The sequence below is a fragment of the Notamacropus eugenii genome, chromosome 5, assembly GCF_028372415.1.
Source record: "Notamacropus eugenii isolate mMacEug1 chromosome 5, mMacEug1.pri_v2, whole genome shotgun sequence".
NCBI classification, from domain to species: Eukaryota; Metazoa; Chordata; class Mammalia; order Diprotodontia; family Macropodidae; genus Notamacropus; species Notamacropus eugenii.
The window spans coordinates 18,947,874-18,966,831 of record NC_092876.1 but is presented as its reverse complement, the minus strand read 5'-3'; the positions used below and the strand labels follow the sequence as shown (position 1 = coordinate 18,966,831).

The window sequence follows — 18,958 nt, the reverse complement described above, 5'->3', positions numbered from 1 at the left end:
GTGTGGTGTGGTCCAGAAGGATAGGGAAAGTGAAAGAAGATTGACCAACAAGGAAGTGCCAGGCCCCATGCTGACCATGGGGATGCAAAGGGAGGCAGAAGACAGTCCCTGCCCTCAGGGAGCTCACAGTCACCTGGGGGAGACAACATAAAGATGCTTACAAAGTGAGCTATATTGGGTATAAATAGGAAATAGCTGAGACTGCAGTGAGGAGGGGCTGGAAAGGGAAGATTTTAGTTGGGTCTTAAAAGGAAGGCAGGAAAGGCAGTGGTCTGAGTAGAGGAGGGGGCATGTCCCAGGCAAGAGAGATGGCCAGAGAGATGGAGAGTCTTCTGAGGGAAACCATCAGGAGCCCATTTTCACTGGATGCAGGAGGACAGGTAGGGGAGAAAGGTGTCACAAGACTGGAAAGGTAGCAGAGGGCCAATATGCAGGGCTCTGGATGCCAAGCAGAGAGTTTTGTATTTGCTTCTGGAAGCAATGGGGAGACACTGGAGTTTACTGAGTAGGAGATGGGGTGACATAGTCAGACTTACACTTTAGACTCTGGGGCTGGGGCAGAATGGGGAGAGACTTAAGGCAGGCAGAACCCTTCCCTCAGCAGCTGTTGTGATAGTCCAGGGGTGAGGTGATGGTGTTTTGTTGAAAGCTGATTGAGAAACCTTAGTGTGGAGAATAAATGTGAATGACTCTAGTTCATTATCATTTGATAGAAAAGAGGACCCGGGTCCAGATGGAAGGTAGCAGGTTATATGGCTTTGACTCCTCCCCATGGGCATAGAAGAATAATAGATCTCTGGGGAGTCCTCCACCTAATTCAACCTGGGGGAGGTCTGGGAACAGATCCTCTGACTCAAGGAAGGAAGGGTCTTTGCTTGGAGACATCTCTGCATTATTGGGGCTGGGTAAAGGGAGCTTTGGCCACTTGGCCCTCCCCCTACCTGGAGCACACACACACCCCTGGGCTGGGAGGAGGTGGGCCAGGGTGGAGTCAAGTTGAACCTTGTCTGGCTAAGAAAGCCAAAGGGTGGAGAGAGAAGAGAGAGACATTATGGGAGTTATGGAAGGTTATAGGGCACATTTGTGGGAGCATTTACTAACTTTCTTCATTTACCTCTCTATCCAGACTGAGAAGACATCAAAGAACCTGGAGTCTTTGGCTAGAGAAAGTAAGTCTGTGTCTCAGGTGCCCTCCCTCCCCCTAAGTCCTCCCAGACCCTCTCTTGAGCCCCTCAGGTATCTACCCTCCCCCTACCTCCTTAAGTAGATTGACCAGGTAAGGAAGCATTTTTTCTGAATTCTTTCAGTCCCCCTCCCAAGAATCCTTTTCCCTTCCAACCAGGAAAGAAGTCCCCACTGGCCTGTGCCCTCCCCCTTGCTGGGAGGCTGCCTGTCAGAGGTGGGGAAGAGCTCTGCATTTGGAATGAGGAAGGACCTGTATTTGAATCCAGATTCCCAGGTACCACTATTAGAGTCTATAAAGTGGGTTACAGGTGTGATCCCATTGGATCCTCAGAGCAGCCCTGCCAGGTAGGGGCTAGTATCCCCATTTCACAGATAAAAACCTGAGAGTGAGAGGTGCAGTGACTTTCCCAGAGACTTAGCTAGGACAGGTCAAGGGGAGGGTTCTTCACTCGGTTCTAACTGACCTCCATGCCCAGGACTCTAGCCACTTAGCCTTGCCTGCTAAGTCACTGAACCTCAGTGTCCTCTGTAAAATGAGGGGGCTGGACTTGATAACCTGGAACTAAGCCCCTTTCAGGATTTGAATATATATGCCTTTTTGTGATCTGGAAATCAGCTCAGGAAAAAAACCCCAAAACTAAGGGATTTTGGAATTGGAAGGATGCCATAAAATGATCTTGGAATTTCCTGCTGGTGTAAATCTGTGACCCAGGCTGGAATCCTGGTTGTGCCTTAATGCCTTTGTCAGCCTTAGGCCAATCACTGATCATTCTGCACCTTGGGCAAGTCACTTAACCCCAACTGCCTCGTCCTGGGTCATCTCCAGTCATCCTGATGAGTATCTGGTCACTGGATTCAGATGGCTCTGGGGGAGAAGTAAGGCTGGTGACCTGCACAGCCCTCCCTCACTCACAACAAAGTGAAGTGCAAGTCATGTCTTTATCAACAACAGACAAACACACATTCCTCCTTTTCACTGGTCACTTCTCAGACAAAGCTTCCTCTACTGGATGGTCTCTCCTTTTTCCACCCTCTATTCCCATCTCCAACACCTGCAAACCATTTTGACAGCTAAAGGCAATGGTGTCCTTATTTGTGAAGACCCTAGCCCAGGGGTGGGGAACCTGTGACCTTTGTTCCTTTAAAATTAACAAATAGTTTTCAGTTTTTGAAATTATTCATAGTAGTTAGACTTTTACAAGAAAACGTACATTTCTAAGTATATCTAATTGAGGTTTCTTGAATGCAGCCTGATTTGATTAGACCCAGGTGTAGCCCCTTCATTGGCTTTTTCCTGACTTCTCTTTAGAATTTATTATTGTCCCCCATCTTCACCTGTTGGATAAACACGACCTTGGAGATTCCGGTCCTGGTTCTCCCCCTGCCTGTGGCACATAAATCCTCAGTAAGTCCTTCCTCTGATCTGACCTGGTCTCCTTTACTCCCTGCCCGCCTTCTTCCCTTCCCTCCATTCTGGTTCTGCCTTTTTGTAGCTATCAGTCTTCTGCATGATGCTAACTGGCTGGGTAGAACAGTTTGTTGTGCTGGACCTCAGGTAGACCTGCATTCATACCCTCCCTCAGATACCTGTCAGCTGTGTCAGGTCACTCAATCTCTTAGCCTCAGTTTCCTCATCTGTATGTTTGAGACACTGCACTGGGGAGCAGAGGAGAAACAGTGTCTTGTCTTAAGCACATTGAAGTTAGTTTTGGGTTATTCCTCAGCCTAGAGGTCCTAAGAACCTCCTAGACAGAAATCAAAATAATAATAGCTCACCTTTTTATCACACCCATGTGACCGGAACTGCCAAGCACTTCATCAGTGGAATCTGTAGAGCAGCCTTTGAGGGGAGGTGCCATTGTTCTCCCCACTTTATAATTGAGGAAAGTGAGACAAACAGGTCTAGTGACTTGCCAACAATCACACAGTCTGAGGTCAAATGTGAACCCTTGGTTCTTCTGACTCCAGGCTCAGGCCTCCCTCCCCTGTTCCAACTACTTGGAATTCCTCCCAGAAGATAAAGTAGCCTCAGCCCCCTGGTAATTACCCTGTGGTTAGTACCTCAAGGGTAGAAGGGCAAGTAGAGGCATAATTAGGGGTTCTCCCAGCCTCAGTCCATTTGGGGAGGCTGGGCAGCCACTTTCCTCATTGGGGTGGTTGGGTAATAGAAACAGGAAGTCAGGTGATTTGGGTTTGGGGAGAATGTTAACCTTGGTCTCAGAACTTGCAAAGTTTGTTTCAGTGGGGATGTTTTCCCTTTCCCAGAATGTGTGGTCACACTATCTTAGTGGGGTCTGCACAGGAGGTGCTTAGGCTGTGGAAAAAACAGCACAACTGAGGGTCTGTCTCCATTTTCATAACCCTATAAGGAAGCTCAGTTTCTTTGACATCCAAGGTAATTTTGTGGAGAGAAGCTGTGTCCCCCAAATTCAGTTTATTTCTTCCACATTAGCAACCTAGAAGCCATCCCTAATTCTTTCCTCTGTCTTGGCTCTCTTTCCCCATAGAGCATTAGTTACTAAATCGTTTTGATTGTCCTTTTAATTTGTCTGAGTCTGAATGTGGTATGTTGTTATCTCCAAGTATTACAGTTTTACTGTCTATTTTTGCCTTTCATTTTCTACTTTGGAGAATTATCTGTCTCTCTCCCTTCTACTATTTTACTGAACTCCTTTGCAATACTGACTACAGGAAGAATTCTCTGTAATTGGGCCAAGTAAACAAAACTGCCCATGTGAGCCACCTCCATTCAAAAGACCTGACTGTGAACTTAATTAACTGGATTAATTAACTTAATTAACTACCTTAGTAGGCATTGGGGGGTAGGAGAAGGGGCAATCTACTCTGAAGGTGACAGATATCTATATGTCTAAAGTTCAGTCCTCCCCACATCACTTTCTCTCAGTAAATTCTAGTGCCTCCCATAATATCTATGTGTCATTAAAGATGCATCTGTTTACTCTTTAAGAGTTCTACAGAACTGGGCCCCAGCCACCTCTCCAAGTTCGTTACACAGAGTTCCTCTTCACACAGCACTGAGTAGCCAAACTGGCCTTTTGGCTTTTCCCCCCTGGTGATGCTCCATCCCAGGTGTTTTCTTTTTCCTGGCGGTTCCCACGGTTAGAATGGGCATTGTTATAATGCTCTTAAATTCTCTGAGTTCCCTTGAAAGCTCTGAAAAAGCTCTTAATTCTCAACTGAGTAGTCAGTTTTATCACCAAGTCAAGTAAGTTTATAGATATATATGTAAGTATGTGAATATATAAATCTGTAGGTAGGTAAGATATATTCCTAAGGCCTCACTGCCCAGCCCTGTAATGTTTTCTACCACAGAGCCCCTCCCTGCGCAGCACTCCCCATTGCCAGACAAGGTCCCTCAGGGTGGGACTGGCTTTACTTTTGTAAGAAACAAAAAGGTACCAGAAGGATCATTGAGGATTCAGTGCTGGCTTCATGTGCTCCCCTCATCCCCAACAGCAATCCCTCTCTGGTCTCCTTCCTAATTTCCTGCTGTCCTTGTGCTGCAGGATCAACATGTCCTGCTTCCTGCACCTCTCCCTTTACTATTAGAATTCAAGTTTTGGAGGTGGGGGGGTGGGAGAAAGTTAGGCCTCCCAGGCCTAATCAAATTACTAAATCTGGTAACAGCCAAACCCTTAGACTTAGAGGAAGGTGGGAAGGTTTATATCAGTAGATAAAGTTTATATAAAATGAGCTGTAACATAAGACTTGGAACACAGGCATTCTAATGTCCTGGCCTCAACTCCTCATTAGGATCCACCTATATTCCTATGAGAAAAGATCTCTTGGCAGATGAAAACATTACAGAAGGAAAGGGCCCCTTGGTGTTACCATTGGAATATGGATGGTCAGGAATGGAGATGGGCCAAGATGGCAGATGTCTCCACTTTGGAGGAGAGCTCAGTGGGGGTGGGCAGGTCTGGGCCCAGGCTGTAGAGAAAAAGTTGGGGGAGGGGGCGGTATGTGAGAGGGGAGGGAACCAGCATGGATTTAGGCTGCACATATCCTTGTGGGGAAGTTGAGGGTAGTGGGAGGAGAGCTGGAAGTCCAGGATATTCTGCTGATGAGGTCTGGAGTCCCAGAGAAGGGGGAAGGAAGGAGGTGGTAGAGAAATGGGAGAGGGGAGCTCAGGTGATCAGCCAGGTGGGTGAGGGCCCTGGTGGAATTCTCTCCCTGGGGTGATGTTTGGAACCCTGGGAGGAGGGCAGGGGAGAAGAGGGGTCAACCTAGAAGATGGACAGCAGGGCTCAGTAGGACTCTTGGCATTAGGAAGACCCTGCTAGAGCAGGTTGGCTGGGAAGAGATGCACTAGGAAGTGAGATCTCTACCTTCTTTGGAGCTAAGGTCTTTTTGCCTTCTTCCTTTGTAGCTAAGGTCTCTGTATTCTGCATTCAGAGCAGAGAACCCTTCATGTTCCCTCAAGTTGAGGTCTCCTGGAATGGAGATGTCTCTACCCTCTTCCCTTGGTGTGCAATCTCTTTTCATTTTATTTTGGGAAAAAAAACTCCCTGCTGCCCTCCTCCTGAGGTGGAGTCTCTCCGCTGAGGGCAGAGCAGGACCTTTGTAACCATTCTGGGAGCTTTCCCTCTAGCATTCTTGGTAAGTCAGCATCCACCCTGGAAGGAGAAGGCAAAGTCAAGGTCTCGCCCACCCTGAGGTTCTTCTCGCTCCACAGGTTAACTTGCAGAGGATCACAGCCTATTCTTGGAAGAGAGACCAAGGAGAATGATTCCTATGGCCCAGAAACCCTCATCCCAGGTGAGTGCAGTCCATCCACAGACCTGATCACTACTAGCAAAGGGGAATCTAAGAGAGCCAAAGAAACTTTATCCTGTTAGAGGTGCCCTGTTAGAGGTGCTGACAGCCAAGGAGAAATTGTCCTGCAGGTTCTCCTCATGTCCTCCTGTCTCAGGTCACACAAGTCTTCCCAGGTCTCCCTGAATCCTTCCCAATTACCATTTCTTAGGTCACATCAGTTAGCCTTCAGAAAGTGGTTCCTCTGCCAAGCACTGCGCTAACTTATTGGTTGTGCAAAGAAAATTTATAAAACGAACAATCCTTGTTCTCCATGAGTTCAGTCTGATTGGGAGAAAACATGTAAGCATCTGTGTGCAAACAAGCTCTGTAGGGCATGGATGGGAGGCACTGTGGGAGGGAAGGGACCAGAAATACGTTGTTTTCAGAAGGGGAGATATTAGCTGAGATGTGAAGGAAGCCAGGAGGCCCAGGTGAGAGGACAGACATTCCTAGCATAAGAGACAGCCATTGGGAAGGCACAGGGTCAGGGGATGGAAGTTGTTGGTCCAGGATCAGCCAGGAGACTAGTGTCCCTGGGTCAGAGAGAAGAGGACCAAGGTGGAAGAAGGCTGGAAAGGGTTACATGGTGTGTGCTATGTGCCAGGAGCCATATCAGTATTATCTCACTTGATTCTTTTGTGAGAATTGTCAGGATCCTTGCTAGGGACAGGCAGAATATGGGAGTACAGGTTACACACAGACAGTGTAGTGTGGTTTATTTATCCACTCAAGAGTGTGCCACACTCCCTGATGGACATGCATGTCTCTCATTTCCACAGAGGACATAGAAACAGGTACATGACCTATCCTGAGGTATACATGACCCATCTTGTGGGTAGGATCTCTGAGCTCTTTTAGGCAGGCTTACAATGAAGTTTTGGGTAAGATCAAGATAGGGGACAGAGAGACGGAAAGGAACAGTTTTAGGAAAAGATCAAAGTGTAGATTTAGAGTTAGAAAGGTGTGTTACAAAGGTCTTTACCATAGCTGCTTAGGCCAGTCCAAAAAAAATGGTAGCTGCTTGATTTGTCAGGTAGTTCATGAACATTTTCTAAGCCCTTTGTGACTTGGAAATGAGTCCTGAGTTTTCTCAAAGAGATTGGGGAAAGGGCGGTACTGAAGGGGATATTGACATACCTCAGAACATCAGTGTGGAATCAAATGGAGTCAGTTATGGTTTCTCCAAAATTCATTGTTAAAAACCATTACACCTTTCTGCGGGAAATTCTTAGTGGTGAGATTTGGGGGATATTAGTGCCAAAGGTGTGAGTGTGCTTTGCCTTCTTAATGAAAGAAAGGGATTGGGAGGGGAGGTGTGGGGTGACCAGAGAGCAGTAGTCATAGTAGTCATAGGATACAGGTTGGGCTGAGTGAGGTGAACTCTCTCCAATTAGGAGACAGGGCTTCTGGGGGTGGGCTCTAGAGGGCTGAGTGAGGCTGAAGGTGGCATCAAAGACCACTTCTTGGTCTCTGAAGCCTAGTCAGTTAGATTACAGGTAGGCCATCTGACCTCCTAGCTCAGACCTTCCTGGGAACTGCAAGCCCAGCACAGGAGTTTTAGGAGACATCTTTATGTCAAGAAAGACAAGGCTTCTGCCAGCCAGGGAGTCTGTCAGGAGGAGGAGTCCAAGGCAGAATTTGTCTAGAAATGTGGGCCATACGGAAAGCAGAAGAACGCCTTTCTTCTTCAGTCTTGAAGCCCCAGGATCATCTTCTTAGTCCATTCACACTCATGGCCAGAAACTCAGGCCCCTGCCTACTTCTTTATTCCTCTTCCTGGTCTCCATCAGCTGCAGTGCCATGGCCCCTCTTCTTCCTTGACCCTGTCCTGGTGCACCCACTTCCTCTCTAAGGCTGACATTGTGCCTGGGCCACAATGTAAAACACTGGTTCCTCCTGAGAGCTCCTGTTCCCTCATCTGTCTATCAGCTCCCATTCTCCCTCCTTCACTCTATTTTGGGGCTGAGTCCCTTCTGCTTCTGAGGGGAAAGACTGCCACATTAAAACTCTGACAGGAGACTAATTCAAAGGAGTGAGCCCTCTACTATGAGGTCCTGGCTGCAAATGGAGCTGAGTGTGTCCTAAACTAAATTATGATGTGGTCTTTCACCTCTGAAGTCACAAGGATACTTGTGATGTTTCACCCTCTATCAGTGGGTCATAAATTCACCAAACATACTCTTAACATTTGGTAAAAAGGCCATATGTTCAGAAATTATAAGATAAGAGTGAAGACCATCATTGCTTTAAAATGACACTATCCTGGGATCTGAATACAATCCATCTAGAGCAGGGGTGGGGAGCCTGCAGGAGTTAAGGCCACATGTGACTTCTGGATCCCTAAGTGCGGTTTTTTGACTAAATCCAATTTTACAGAACAAGTTTGTCAGATTTGGCAATTAAGCTTCCATGCTAAGTTTGCACAGGGCCCTTTCAAAAAAGGCAGGATGAAAGCTCAATTGGGTAAAGGGTTAAGTAATGAGTAGAGAACTGCGCTTGGAATCAGGGAGACTCATGTGCATGAGTTCCAATCTGGCCTCAGTCACTGAAGTCACTTAACTGTTCACCTCAGGTCATCATTTTTGTTATGAATGGGAAATGACAAACCTCTCCTGTATCTTTGCTCAGAAGATGTCAAGTGGGGTCTAGAACAGTCAGGCACAACTGAACCAACTGAGTAATGCCATGCACTGTGTTAAGGCCTGGTGATTCCAACAGAAATGATGAAAACTGTCCTGTTCCCATAGAGATTATGCTTTGAATGGAAAGACAACACACCAAAGGAAGAGATTTTGGGCAAAAGGCAGTAGGACAGGGTGGAAAAGTCAGTGAGATGTTCCAAAGTAAAGTCACCCAGGTGGAAATGTGGAGATGTGTGATCTGGACACTTCACATGTAGGTGTTTGGAGGACATGAGCTCACCCCATGAAGAGAGAAGGTGATAGGATGGGGAAGGAAAGAGCCTCTGATGAGAACAAGTTAGGGATTCCAGAGATGAATGGTGAGTGAAGAAAAGCATGGCCTTCCTCTAGTGATTGTTCACAGTCAGAATGAATAAGATGCACTGAAGAGTCAGGAGTCAGAAGACCTAATGAAAAGAATTGTAAATTTTTGGGAGTCTAAAAAATCAGGAAAAGACTAAAAAATTCCTTAATTGCTTAGAAGTTCAAAAATAGAAATAAAGGAAGCTCTAAGTGAAATATATGAACAAGATAAATCAGATGTTGTCACTGAAATCAAAATGACAAAAAGGTGAAGAGATTTTTGTCTGCAAGAAAGAGAATTGCCCTACAACAATACAACTTCTTAACCAGTGAGACCCACCATTCTGCTGGAAATGAGATGCATTAAACTCCAAGTGCCTTGGCTAAACACACGTTTTGTATGTACCAGTTTGTGACAATAGATGTGCCCTCCCAAGCATCAAAACAATTGAAGAAGCCATCACTTTCTTGTATCTTCTCCATCAGTCTGCTTCTTAACTCCCTAAACGTAAGCCCAGTGGTCTAGAGTTGTGGCACCATCATGAAATAATCTATTCTTCATAGATTGTCACTATCTTTTTTATACTAATATATAATCTCTAACGCCATTTGATAAAATTTTAATTTTTAATGAAGGAACCCTTCTTTCCCCACAGATTTACTCTTATGTCTCCATAATTGAATATTAAAATGAATCAGTACATTTATTCCATGAACAATTGAAAGCTATCATAAAGCAAAGACAGAAGATGTTTAAGTATGACTCATCACACCCAGGGAAATCTCAGCCCTTCTGTATAAAAACGGAGAACTCTTCCTCATTTGGCCAGAAACAGTCTCATAACGTTCAGGTCAGGCCATCTTGTGAATAATCTCTTCATAATTCGTTTCCTACTTTTCTCTACTTACTTTTACAGACATTTAGCAGATTTATTTGAGAAGTTCTTCGTTGACTCCTGAGAGATCACGGTTAAGTTGTTTTGTTTTTCCTCCCAGAATACACGGTAGTAACCAACTTCTCACAAACTCTTGATAGAATATTCTTTTTTTTTTAATTTAATTTTATTATTATTTGTTTTAATGTTTTACAATCACTGCCAGAAAATTAAGATTTTATCCCCCCCACACCTATCCCCACTACCCCGCTCCCTCCCCACGACCGCATACAATTCTGTATAGGTGCTACATATATTTTCCTATTAAGTACATTTTCACTATAGTCATGCTGTGTAGTCAAACTAAAATAAATGGAAGAAATCATATAACAAATCAAAACATAATACACAAAAACATACACATACACAAACATGATCTGCTACATTCTGCGAATGACTTCCATATTTCTTTCTCTGAGTGTGGAAGGCATTTTGCCTTAGAGAACCACGGTTCGGATTTTTTTTTTTTTAAGAAGTTCTTGCATTATTACGAAATTCCAAGTCTACCAGAAAAAACTCTCACACACTGTGGTCGTTGCTGTGCACAAAGTTCTCCTGGTTCTGCTCCTTTCACTCAGCATCAGGTCATATAAGTCCTTCCACGCCTCTCTGAAGTCTTGTTCATCATTTCTTATGGCTCCATTACATTCATATACCATACTTTATTCAGCCATTCCCCAATTGATGGGCATCCCCTTGACTTGCAGTTTCTGGCAACTACAAAGAGTGCTGCTATAAATATTTTTGTGCACGTGGGACCCTTTCCCATTTTTATGATCTCTTGGGGATACAGTCCTAGTAGCGATATTGTTGGGTCAAAGGGTATGCACATTTTTGTAGCCTTTTGGGCATAGTTCCAAACTGCTCTCCAGAATGGTTGGATGAGCTCACAGCTCCACCAGCAATGAATTAGTGTTCCAACTCTGCCACATCCTCTCTAGCATTTATCATTTTTTTGTTCTGTCATGTTTGCCAATCTTATAGGTGTGATATGGTACCTCACAGTTGTTTTGATTTGCATCTCTCTAATCAATAGTGATTTAGAGCATTTTTTCATGTGATTATAGATATCTTTAATTTCTTCCTCTGAAAATTGCCTGTTCATATCCTTTGACCATTTATCAATTGGGGAATGACTTGTATGATTATACATTTGGGTCAGTTCTCTATATATTCTAGAAATGAGGCCTTTATCCCTGAGCTTAGCCGTAAAAATTCTTTCCCAATTTACTACATCCCTCTGAATTTTGGTTGCATTGGGTTTGGTTGTTCAAAAACTTTTCAGTTTAATGTAATCAAAATTATCCATTTGGCATTTCATAATGCTTTCTATCTCTTCCTTTAGTAAAAAATTCTTCCCTTCTCTATAAATCTGATAAATACACTATTCCTTGCTCCTCCAGTTTATTCATCGTATCAATCTTTATACCTAAATCATGTACCCATTTGGACTTTATTCTTGTGTATGGTGTCAGGCATGGGTCTATGCCTAATTTCCGCCACGCTGTTATCCAGTTTTCCCAGCAATTTTTGTTGAACAGTGAGTTCTTATCCCAGAAGCTGGGGTCTTTGGGTTTATCAAACAGGAGGTTGCTATATTCCTTGCCTACTGTGTCTTGAGTGCCAAGTCTATTCCACTTGTCTACCTCTCTGTTTCTTAGCCAATACCAAGCGGTTTTGATAATTTGAGGTCTGGTAGTGCTAGGCCACCTTCCCAAGCATTTCTTTTCATTAGTCCCTTTGATATTCCGGACCTTTTGTTCTTCCAGATGAATTTTGATATTATTTTATGCAGCTCTAGAAAATAATTATCTGATAGTTTAATTGGTATGGCACTAAATAAGTAAATTAATTTAGGTAGAATTGTCATTTTTATTATATTAGCACGGCCTACCCATGAGCAACTGATGTTTTTCCACATACTTAAATCTGACTTTATTTGTGCAAAAAGTGTCTTGTAATTGTGTTCATATAATCCCTGGGTTTGTTTTGGCAGGTAAACTCTTAAGTATTTTATAGTGTCTACCCTAGCTTTACATGGGATTTCTCTTTCTATCTCTTGCTGTTGGACTTTGTTGCTAATATATAGGAATGCAGAAGATTTGTGTGGGTTTATTTTGTAACCTGCAACTTTGCCAAAGTTGTTTATTATTTCAAGTAGTTTTTTACTTGAGTCTCTGGGATTCTCTGAGTATATCATCTTATCATCTGCAAAGAGTGATAACTTAGTTTCTTCTTTGGCTATTCTTATTCCTTCAATATCTTTATCTTGTCTAATTGCTACAGCTAACATTTCTAGTACCATATTGAATAATAGTGGTGATAATGGACATCCTTGTTTCACCCCTGATCTTACTGGAAATGTATCTAGCTTATCCCCATTGCATACAATGCTTGCTGAAGGTTTTAGATAGATACTGCTTATTATTTTATGGAAAGTTCCCTTTATTCCTGTGTTCTCCAGTGTTTTTAATAGGAATGGGTGTTGTGTTTTGTGGAAAGCTTTTTCTGCATCTATTGAGATAATCATGTGGTTTTTGTTAGTTTTGTTGTTGATACGATCAACAATGCTAATAGTTTTCATAATATCGAACAATCCCTGCATTCCTGGTATGAATCCTACTTGATCATAATGTATTAATCTCGTGATAAGATGCTGTATTCATTTTGCTAAAATCTTATTTAAAATTTTTGCATCTATATTCATTAGGGAAATTGGTCTATAATTTTCTTTCTCTGTTTTGCCTCTTCCTGGTTTGTATCATAGAAAGAATTTGGGAGGACTCCTTCTTCCCCAATTTTCAAAAATAGTCTATATAGTATTGGAATTAACTGTTCTTTAAATGTTTGATAAAATTCACTTGTGAATCCATCTCGCCCTGGAGGTTTTTTCCTAGGGAGTTCATTGATGGCTTGTTCAATTTCTTTTTCTGAGATGGGGTTGTTTAAGTATTCAACTTCCTCTTCTATTAATCTGGGCAATTTGTATTTTTTAAAATATTCATCCATCTCATTTAGATTATCTAATTTGTGGGTATAAAGTTGGGCAAAGTAGTTTCTAATTATTGTTTTAATTTCCTCCTCATTGGAGGTGAGTTCACCCCTTTCATTTTTAATATTAGTAATTTGATTTTCTTCTTTCTTTTTTTTAGTCAAATTGACCAAAGGTTTATCAATTTTATTAGTTTTTTCATAAAACCAACTATTGGTTTTATTTATTAATTCAATAGTTTTCTTAATTTCAATTTTATTAATCTCTCCTTTGGTTTTCAGTATTTCTAATTTGGTATTTACTTGGGGATTTTCAATTTGTTCTTTTTCTAGCTTTTTCAGCTGCATGCCCAAGTCATTGATCTCCTCTTTCTCTATTTTATTTACATAGGCATTCAAAGATATAAAACTTCCCTAAGAACTGCTTTTGCAGTATCCCATAAGATTTGGTATGTTGTCTCATTATAGTCATTCTCTTGAATGAAATTGTTGATTGTTTCTGTGATTTCTTCTTTAACCCATTCCTTCTTTAGGATTAGATTATTTAGTTTCCAATTGATTTTTGGTTATCTTTCCATGGCCTTTTATTACAATTTTTATTGCATTATGATCTGAGAAGGATGCATTGATTATCTCTGCCTTTCTGCACTGGGTTGTGAGATTTTTATGTCCTAGTACATGGTCAGTTTTTGTAAATGTTCCATGTACTGCTGAGAAAAAGGTATATTCCTTTCTATTCCCATTCAGTTTTCTCCAAAGATCTATCATAACTACCTTATCCAGAGTTTTATTTACCTCCTTAACCTCTTTCTTGTTTATTCTGAGGTTAGTTTTATCAAGTTCAGAGAGGGGGAGGTTGAGGTCCCCCACTAGTATAGTTTTGCTGTCAATTTCTTCCTTGAACTCTCCCAGCCTCTTCTTTAAGAATCTGGATGCTATACCACTTGGAGCATACATGTTTAGTAATGATATTGCTTCATTGTCTATGGTGCCTTTTAGCAGGATATAGTTTCCATCCTTATCCCTTTTGATTAGATCTATTTCTGCTTTTGCTTTGTCTGAGATTAGGATTGCTATTCCTGCCTTTCTTACATCAGCTGAAGCACAATATATTCTGCTCCATCTTTGACCTTTATCCTATGTGTATCCCCCCATTTCAAATGTGTTTCTTGTAAGCAGCATATTGTTGGATTATGGCTTTTAATCCATTCTGCTATCAGTCTCCGTTTTATGGGAGAATTCATTCCATTCACATTCACAGTTATGATTACAATCTGTATATTTCCCTCCATCCTCTTTCCCACCATTTGTGCTTTTATCTCTCCCGTCTCCCTTCCCCTCCTCAATAATATTCACTTTTCACCACCTCCTCCTGCAGCCTTCCCCTCCTTCTTTTAGCCCCCCTCCCTTTTACTCCCCTTTACTCTTATTGCTTCTTCCCTCCCTCTTAGCCTCCCTCCTCTTTCTTCCCCCTTCCCCTGCTACTGCCTATAGAGCTAGGTGGGATTATCTACTTAAGTTTATTGTTCCCTCCTTTAAACAAATCGGGTGAGAGTACCTCTCAAACAATGCTTATCTCCCTCCCCTCTTTCCCTCTACTATAATTTTTTCTTCCTGTGATGTAATTTGCCGTTTTCTGCTTCCTCCTTTTTACACCTCCTATTACAATGCCTTCTCATACTTAAATCATATTTTTACATGACATCATTTACTTTATACCCTCTATGTATATCTCTTTTATCATAATAGCTGCACAATTCTCAAGATTAACAGGTATCATCTTCCCTTATAGGGAGGTAAGCAGTTTGCCTCAATTGAGTAACAAGTTTTTGTTTTTGTTTTTTCCCCCGTTTACGTTTTTATGATTCTCTTGAGACCTGCATTTGAAGATCAAATTATCTATTGAGTTCTGGTCAGGAAGCTCTGGAAATCCCTTATTTCATTGAATGACTTTCTCCTTGAATGAAATGTTATGCTGAACTTTGCTGGGTAGTTGATCCTTGGCTGTAGTCCCAACTCCTTTGCCTTACGGAATATTGGGTTCCAATTCTTTCGATCTTTTAATGTAGAAGCTGCAAGGTCCTGTGTGATCCTGACTGTATGTCCTTGATATTTGAATTGTTTCTTTCTGGCTGCTTGTAGTATTTTCTCCTTCACTTGATAGCTCTGGAATTTGGCAACGATATTTCTTGGGGTTTTGAGTTTGGGATCCCTTTCAGGAGGGGAACAATGGATTCTTTCGATGACTGTTTTGCCCTCTGAATCTAGCACTTCTGGGCAGTTTTCCTTGATGATTTCCTGGAAGATATTGTCCAGACTCTGTTCTTCATCATGGGTTTCTGGCAGGCCAATAATTCTTAGATTTTCTCTCCTGGATCTATTTTCCAGGTCAGTTGTTTTTCCAATTCAATATTTTACATTTTCTTCTATCTTTTCATTCTTTAGATTTTGTTTCACTGATTCTTGCTGTCTCATTGAGTCATTAGTTTCTACTTGCCCAATTCTAATCTTTTTTTTTTAACTGTTCTGCCCTTTATTTCCCAATTCTGATCTTTATCAAATTGTTTTCTTCAGTTAACTTTTGCATCTCCTTTTCCATCTGACTAATTTTTCCTTTTAAGGAGCTATTTTCTCCAGTTAATTTTTGTACTTCCTTTTCCATTAGACCAATTTTCCCATTTAGGTTTTGTGCTTCCTTTTCCATTTGACCAATTTTCCCTTTTGGGTTTCCTTTTCTGTATGATCAACTATTCCTTTTAGGGAGTTATTTTCTCCAGTTAATTTTTGAACTTCCTTTTCCATTTGTTCAATTTTCCTTTTCAAAGAGATGTTCTCATCAGTGAATTCTTTTTTTATAATTTTAAAATCATTGGCCAGTTTTTCTTCTATTTCCTTCTTCAGCTGTTCCAGGAGAGCTGCTTGTGCTTGTGAGCAGTTCATAGTCCCTTCTGAAGTTTCAGATGGAAGTACAGTCTCAGCTCTGACCTCCTTGGTGTTTGTGTTTTGGTCCTTATCCCTGTAGAAAGATTCTATGATTTCTTCACACTTCATCTGCTTTTTCTTGTTCATGATGTTGACTGAGTGTTGTGGCTTCTGGTTCTTTCAGTCAGAAGCTACAGAACTTTGTGTTGAGCTGATGTGTGAAAAAGCTAAGAGCAGGTTTTTGTTTTGTGTTTCTCTGATCAGCCTTGGGGTTGGCTTGTTAAGTGTGGGGGAGGAGTGGTCTGGTCACAGGAGATCTCCTCAGCTGAACTGAGGCAAAGACAAGCTCAGGGGATGGTGATCCCAGCTGCCCTATTGTCTTCCTGTTTCCCCTGGAGGGCTGAGGCACGCCTAGATGCTAATGCCTGTTCCAACCCCCCCCCCCCCCCCCCGGGGCTCCTCTCCTGGTGCTGAGGCTTGCCTGGGTCCATGTGCGAGTTTTCTCTGCCCTGGGTCCTCTGTCCTTCCAGTTTGCCTCCTCCACAGTAGGCGGAATCCCCCTTAGCTATTTTCCTAGCCTCAAGTGTTATGAGACTATTTGCCCCCTTCTGCTGTTCCTGCTGATCCAAGATTTTTCTAGGGAAATACTTTATGGTTCTTTCATGGTCATCAAGGGGGGAGGAGAGAGCATTTACTGATCACTCCGCCATCCTGGCTCCCGGAAGTTCAAGTAGGTGACTTACCGAAGTTTAATCTTCGGGCTGAAGGTCTCAGGAGCTGCTGCGCTGATATCCGGTGCTCAGTGGCTCTCACTGGTTCATTTTGGCTTGTCTCCCGCCCTCGGTGCTGCTCCGCTGGTTCTGCCTGCTGCTCTCAGGTTTCTTGTGTCCCTTCCGCTCTGCTGCGCTGACCGTGCTGCACTGTGCGCTGAGGGCTCGCCTCCACAGAACAGATCCTTCCCATGGACCTTCCAGTCTAACCTGGGCTCCGAATCCGTCACCGTCTATCTCCCACTGGATTCCACACCTCCAAAATTTAGTCAGATTCTCCTTTCAGAGGTATCCGAAGGAGTTTGTCCAAGAGCTTAGGTGAGTCATTGCTCTCACTCCACCATCTTGACTCCACCTCTAGAATATTCTTAATATGTCACTTAGGACAGAGGGAAATTATATATGACTCCACTATCTTATGTACAGGTTGTTGTATATCACCAATAAAGCACATTTATTGTTCCTAATTCCTTCAGGAGAAGCATTGTGTACTAAAACATTTTTCTCATTTTGATTATTCCATCATGATTCTCCCTTCAAATGTAAAATGCTTTTTCCATATTCCATTGTGCTCTTAGTAACTGATTTCAAGTGTTGGCTCTGACGCTCATAAAGGTTATACAAGTGTTAGGCAGATTCCTTGTCTGGGCTTCAATTTTCTCTTACTAGTTGATGAAGGTTGGCCTAGCTGCTTTCTGGATTCTCTCAACTCTAAATTGTGTGACTTTTGATGGTTTAGGAGTTGGTGACATTCAAGGATGTGGTTGTGGACTTCACTACTGAGGAGTGGGGCCTCTTGGACCATTTTCAGAAAGAGCTGTACAAGGAAGTCACGCTGGAGAATGTCCAGAACCTGCTGTCTCTGGGTAAGGACCATTTTCTTTCCTTTCTTGATGTTACTTGTCAGGCCAAAATTTTCACAAGTGGCAGAGAATGGATCCCTATTCTGATGCCTCTCAGCCTCAGAAGCTTCATTGAGTGCACACTCTTCTGTGTGTACCACCTCTCCACTGGTCTTGGCTTGTCACCTTTTAAGTTAAATAATTTACCACCAGTCAGGTGTCTGACCTTAATGCCATATTCGTCCTCAGTGAAGATGTCTAATAACTTCACTGAAAATGTTGTGCTACATAGAATGGGAGGAGATTCTGGCAGTGTGGCAGAACAGGACAGGAAGTACTTGGCTCTCTAAGAATCTCCTTAAAGGAGAAAACAAATTACCCCCAACTCTAGTCAGTATAAAATACCTGGAATTCCAACTGCCAGAACAAAAACAGCAATTATGTAAACCAAACTATAAAAACCTTTATATACAAATAAAATCATATTTAAATAATTATAGAACTATTAATTGTTCATGGGTAGGCAGGGCCAATATAGTAAAAATTACAATTTTATCCAAACTGATATTTGATACCATTCCACTGAAATACCCAAAGTGTTTTTTACTCAGAAAAAGTAATGAGAACATTCATTTGAGAAAAGCAAAAAGTCAAAAATATAGGAAACAATAAGAAAAATGTCAGTAAAGGATGTTTAGCAGTAAATGCTTTATTGTAAGTCAATAAATATCAAAACTCTCTTGTTCTTGATAAGAAATAGAAAAAGATAGATTAGTGTGGAGTAGCGTATGGATACAGCAGCAAATAAACTTAATAACCCTGTATTTGAGAAGTATAAAAACATTTGAGATAACAATTCATTATTTGGTAAAAAATCATTGTTGGGAAAACTGTAAAGCCACGTGTCTGGAACTAAGTACATGCACACACAAATGCCTGCACAGACACATACGTCCCTATTTTTATGTCATTGTAGTCAACACTGAAGGGAGGGAGAAAAAAAATTTATATGATAATTCTCTTCTAAATTTGCAAAAAATAGGATGTTATCCATAGTGGATTTGCAGTTTCATGTACAATCATCATTTTTATAGTACTATTTATAGTACAGAAATCCTTGTTTTATTACATAAATTGAAAAAAATTAAAAAATAATTTGTCAAAGTGGTGAAAATAGTTTATTTCAGTGGTCTGTGAATTCATATGACCTAAGCATTTTGCAAGCCTATGATGGAGTATAAGCAACACTAGTGTAGGCCAAATGGACAGTTTGTCTAAGGCATGATTAATAACTGATATGAGGAAACTGTGTTTTCATGACAATTTATGGAATATGTTTCAAAGTATATGAACTGAATGCTAATATATGTTAACATAAAAAAAGAACAAAACCCCAGGAATCACCCCAAAAGGAGGATATATTGCACATTAATAGATGTTTGAAGAGGTAAAAAAATAAAGTAAAATTAGGTAGGAAGAGGTAAAATGGAGCAATTATCACATAAAAATTA

General features: G+C 41.8%; 1 protein-coding gene across 2 annotated transcripts in view; it reads left to right on the top strand.

Annotated features, from left to right (window-relative positions):
• The window catches only part of LOC140508285 (uncharacterized), a 37,269-nt gene that overhangs the window by 6,566 nt on the left and 11,745 nt on the right, over positions 1 to 18,958 (top strand). The window contains exons 3-8 of one of the 2 annotated variants that reach the window (XM_072616084.1): positions 1,127 to 1,169; positions 1,343 to 1,459; positions 2,495 to 2,590; positions 5,882 to 5,964; positions 9,644 to 9,838; positions 17,345 to 17,471. In XM_072616084.1, coding sequence (XP_072472185.1) covers positions 9,737 to 9,838; positions 17,345 to 17,471 — 229 coding nt within the window. In that variant the 5' untranslated portion in view covers positions 1,127 to 1,169; positions 1,343 to 1,459; positions 2,495 to 2,590; positions 5,882 to 5,964; positions 9,644 to 9,736. The remainder of the gene's footprint in view (positions 1 to 1,126; positions 1,170 to 1,342; positions 1,460 to 2,494; positions 2,591 to 5,881; positions 5,965 to 9,643; positions 9,839 to 17,344; positions 17,472 to 18,958) is intronic. The other variant, XM_072616085.1, reaches the window with a different exon arrangement.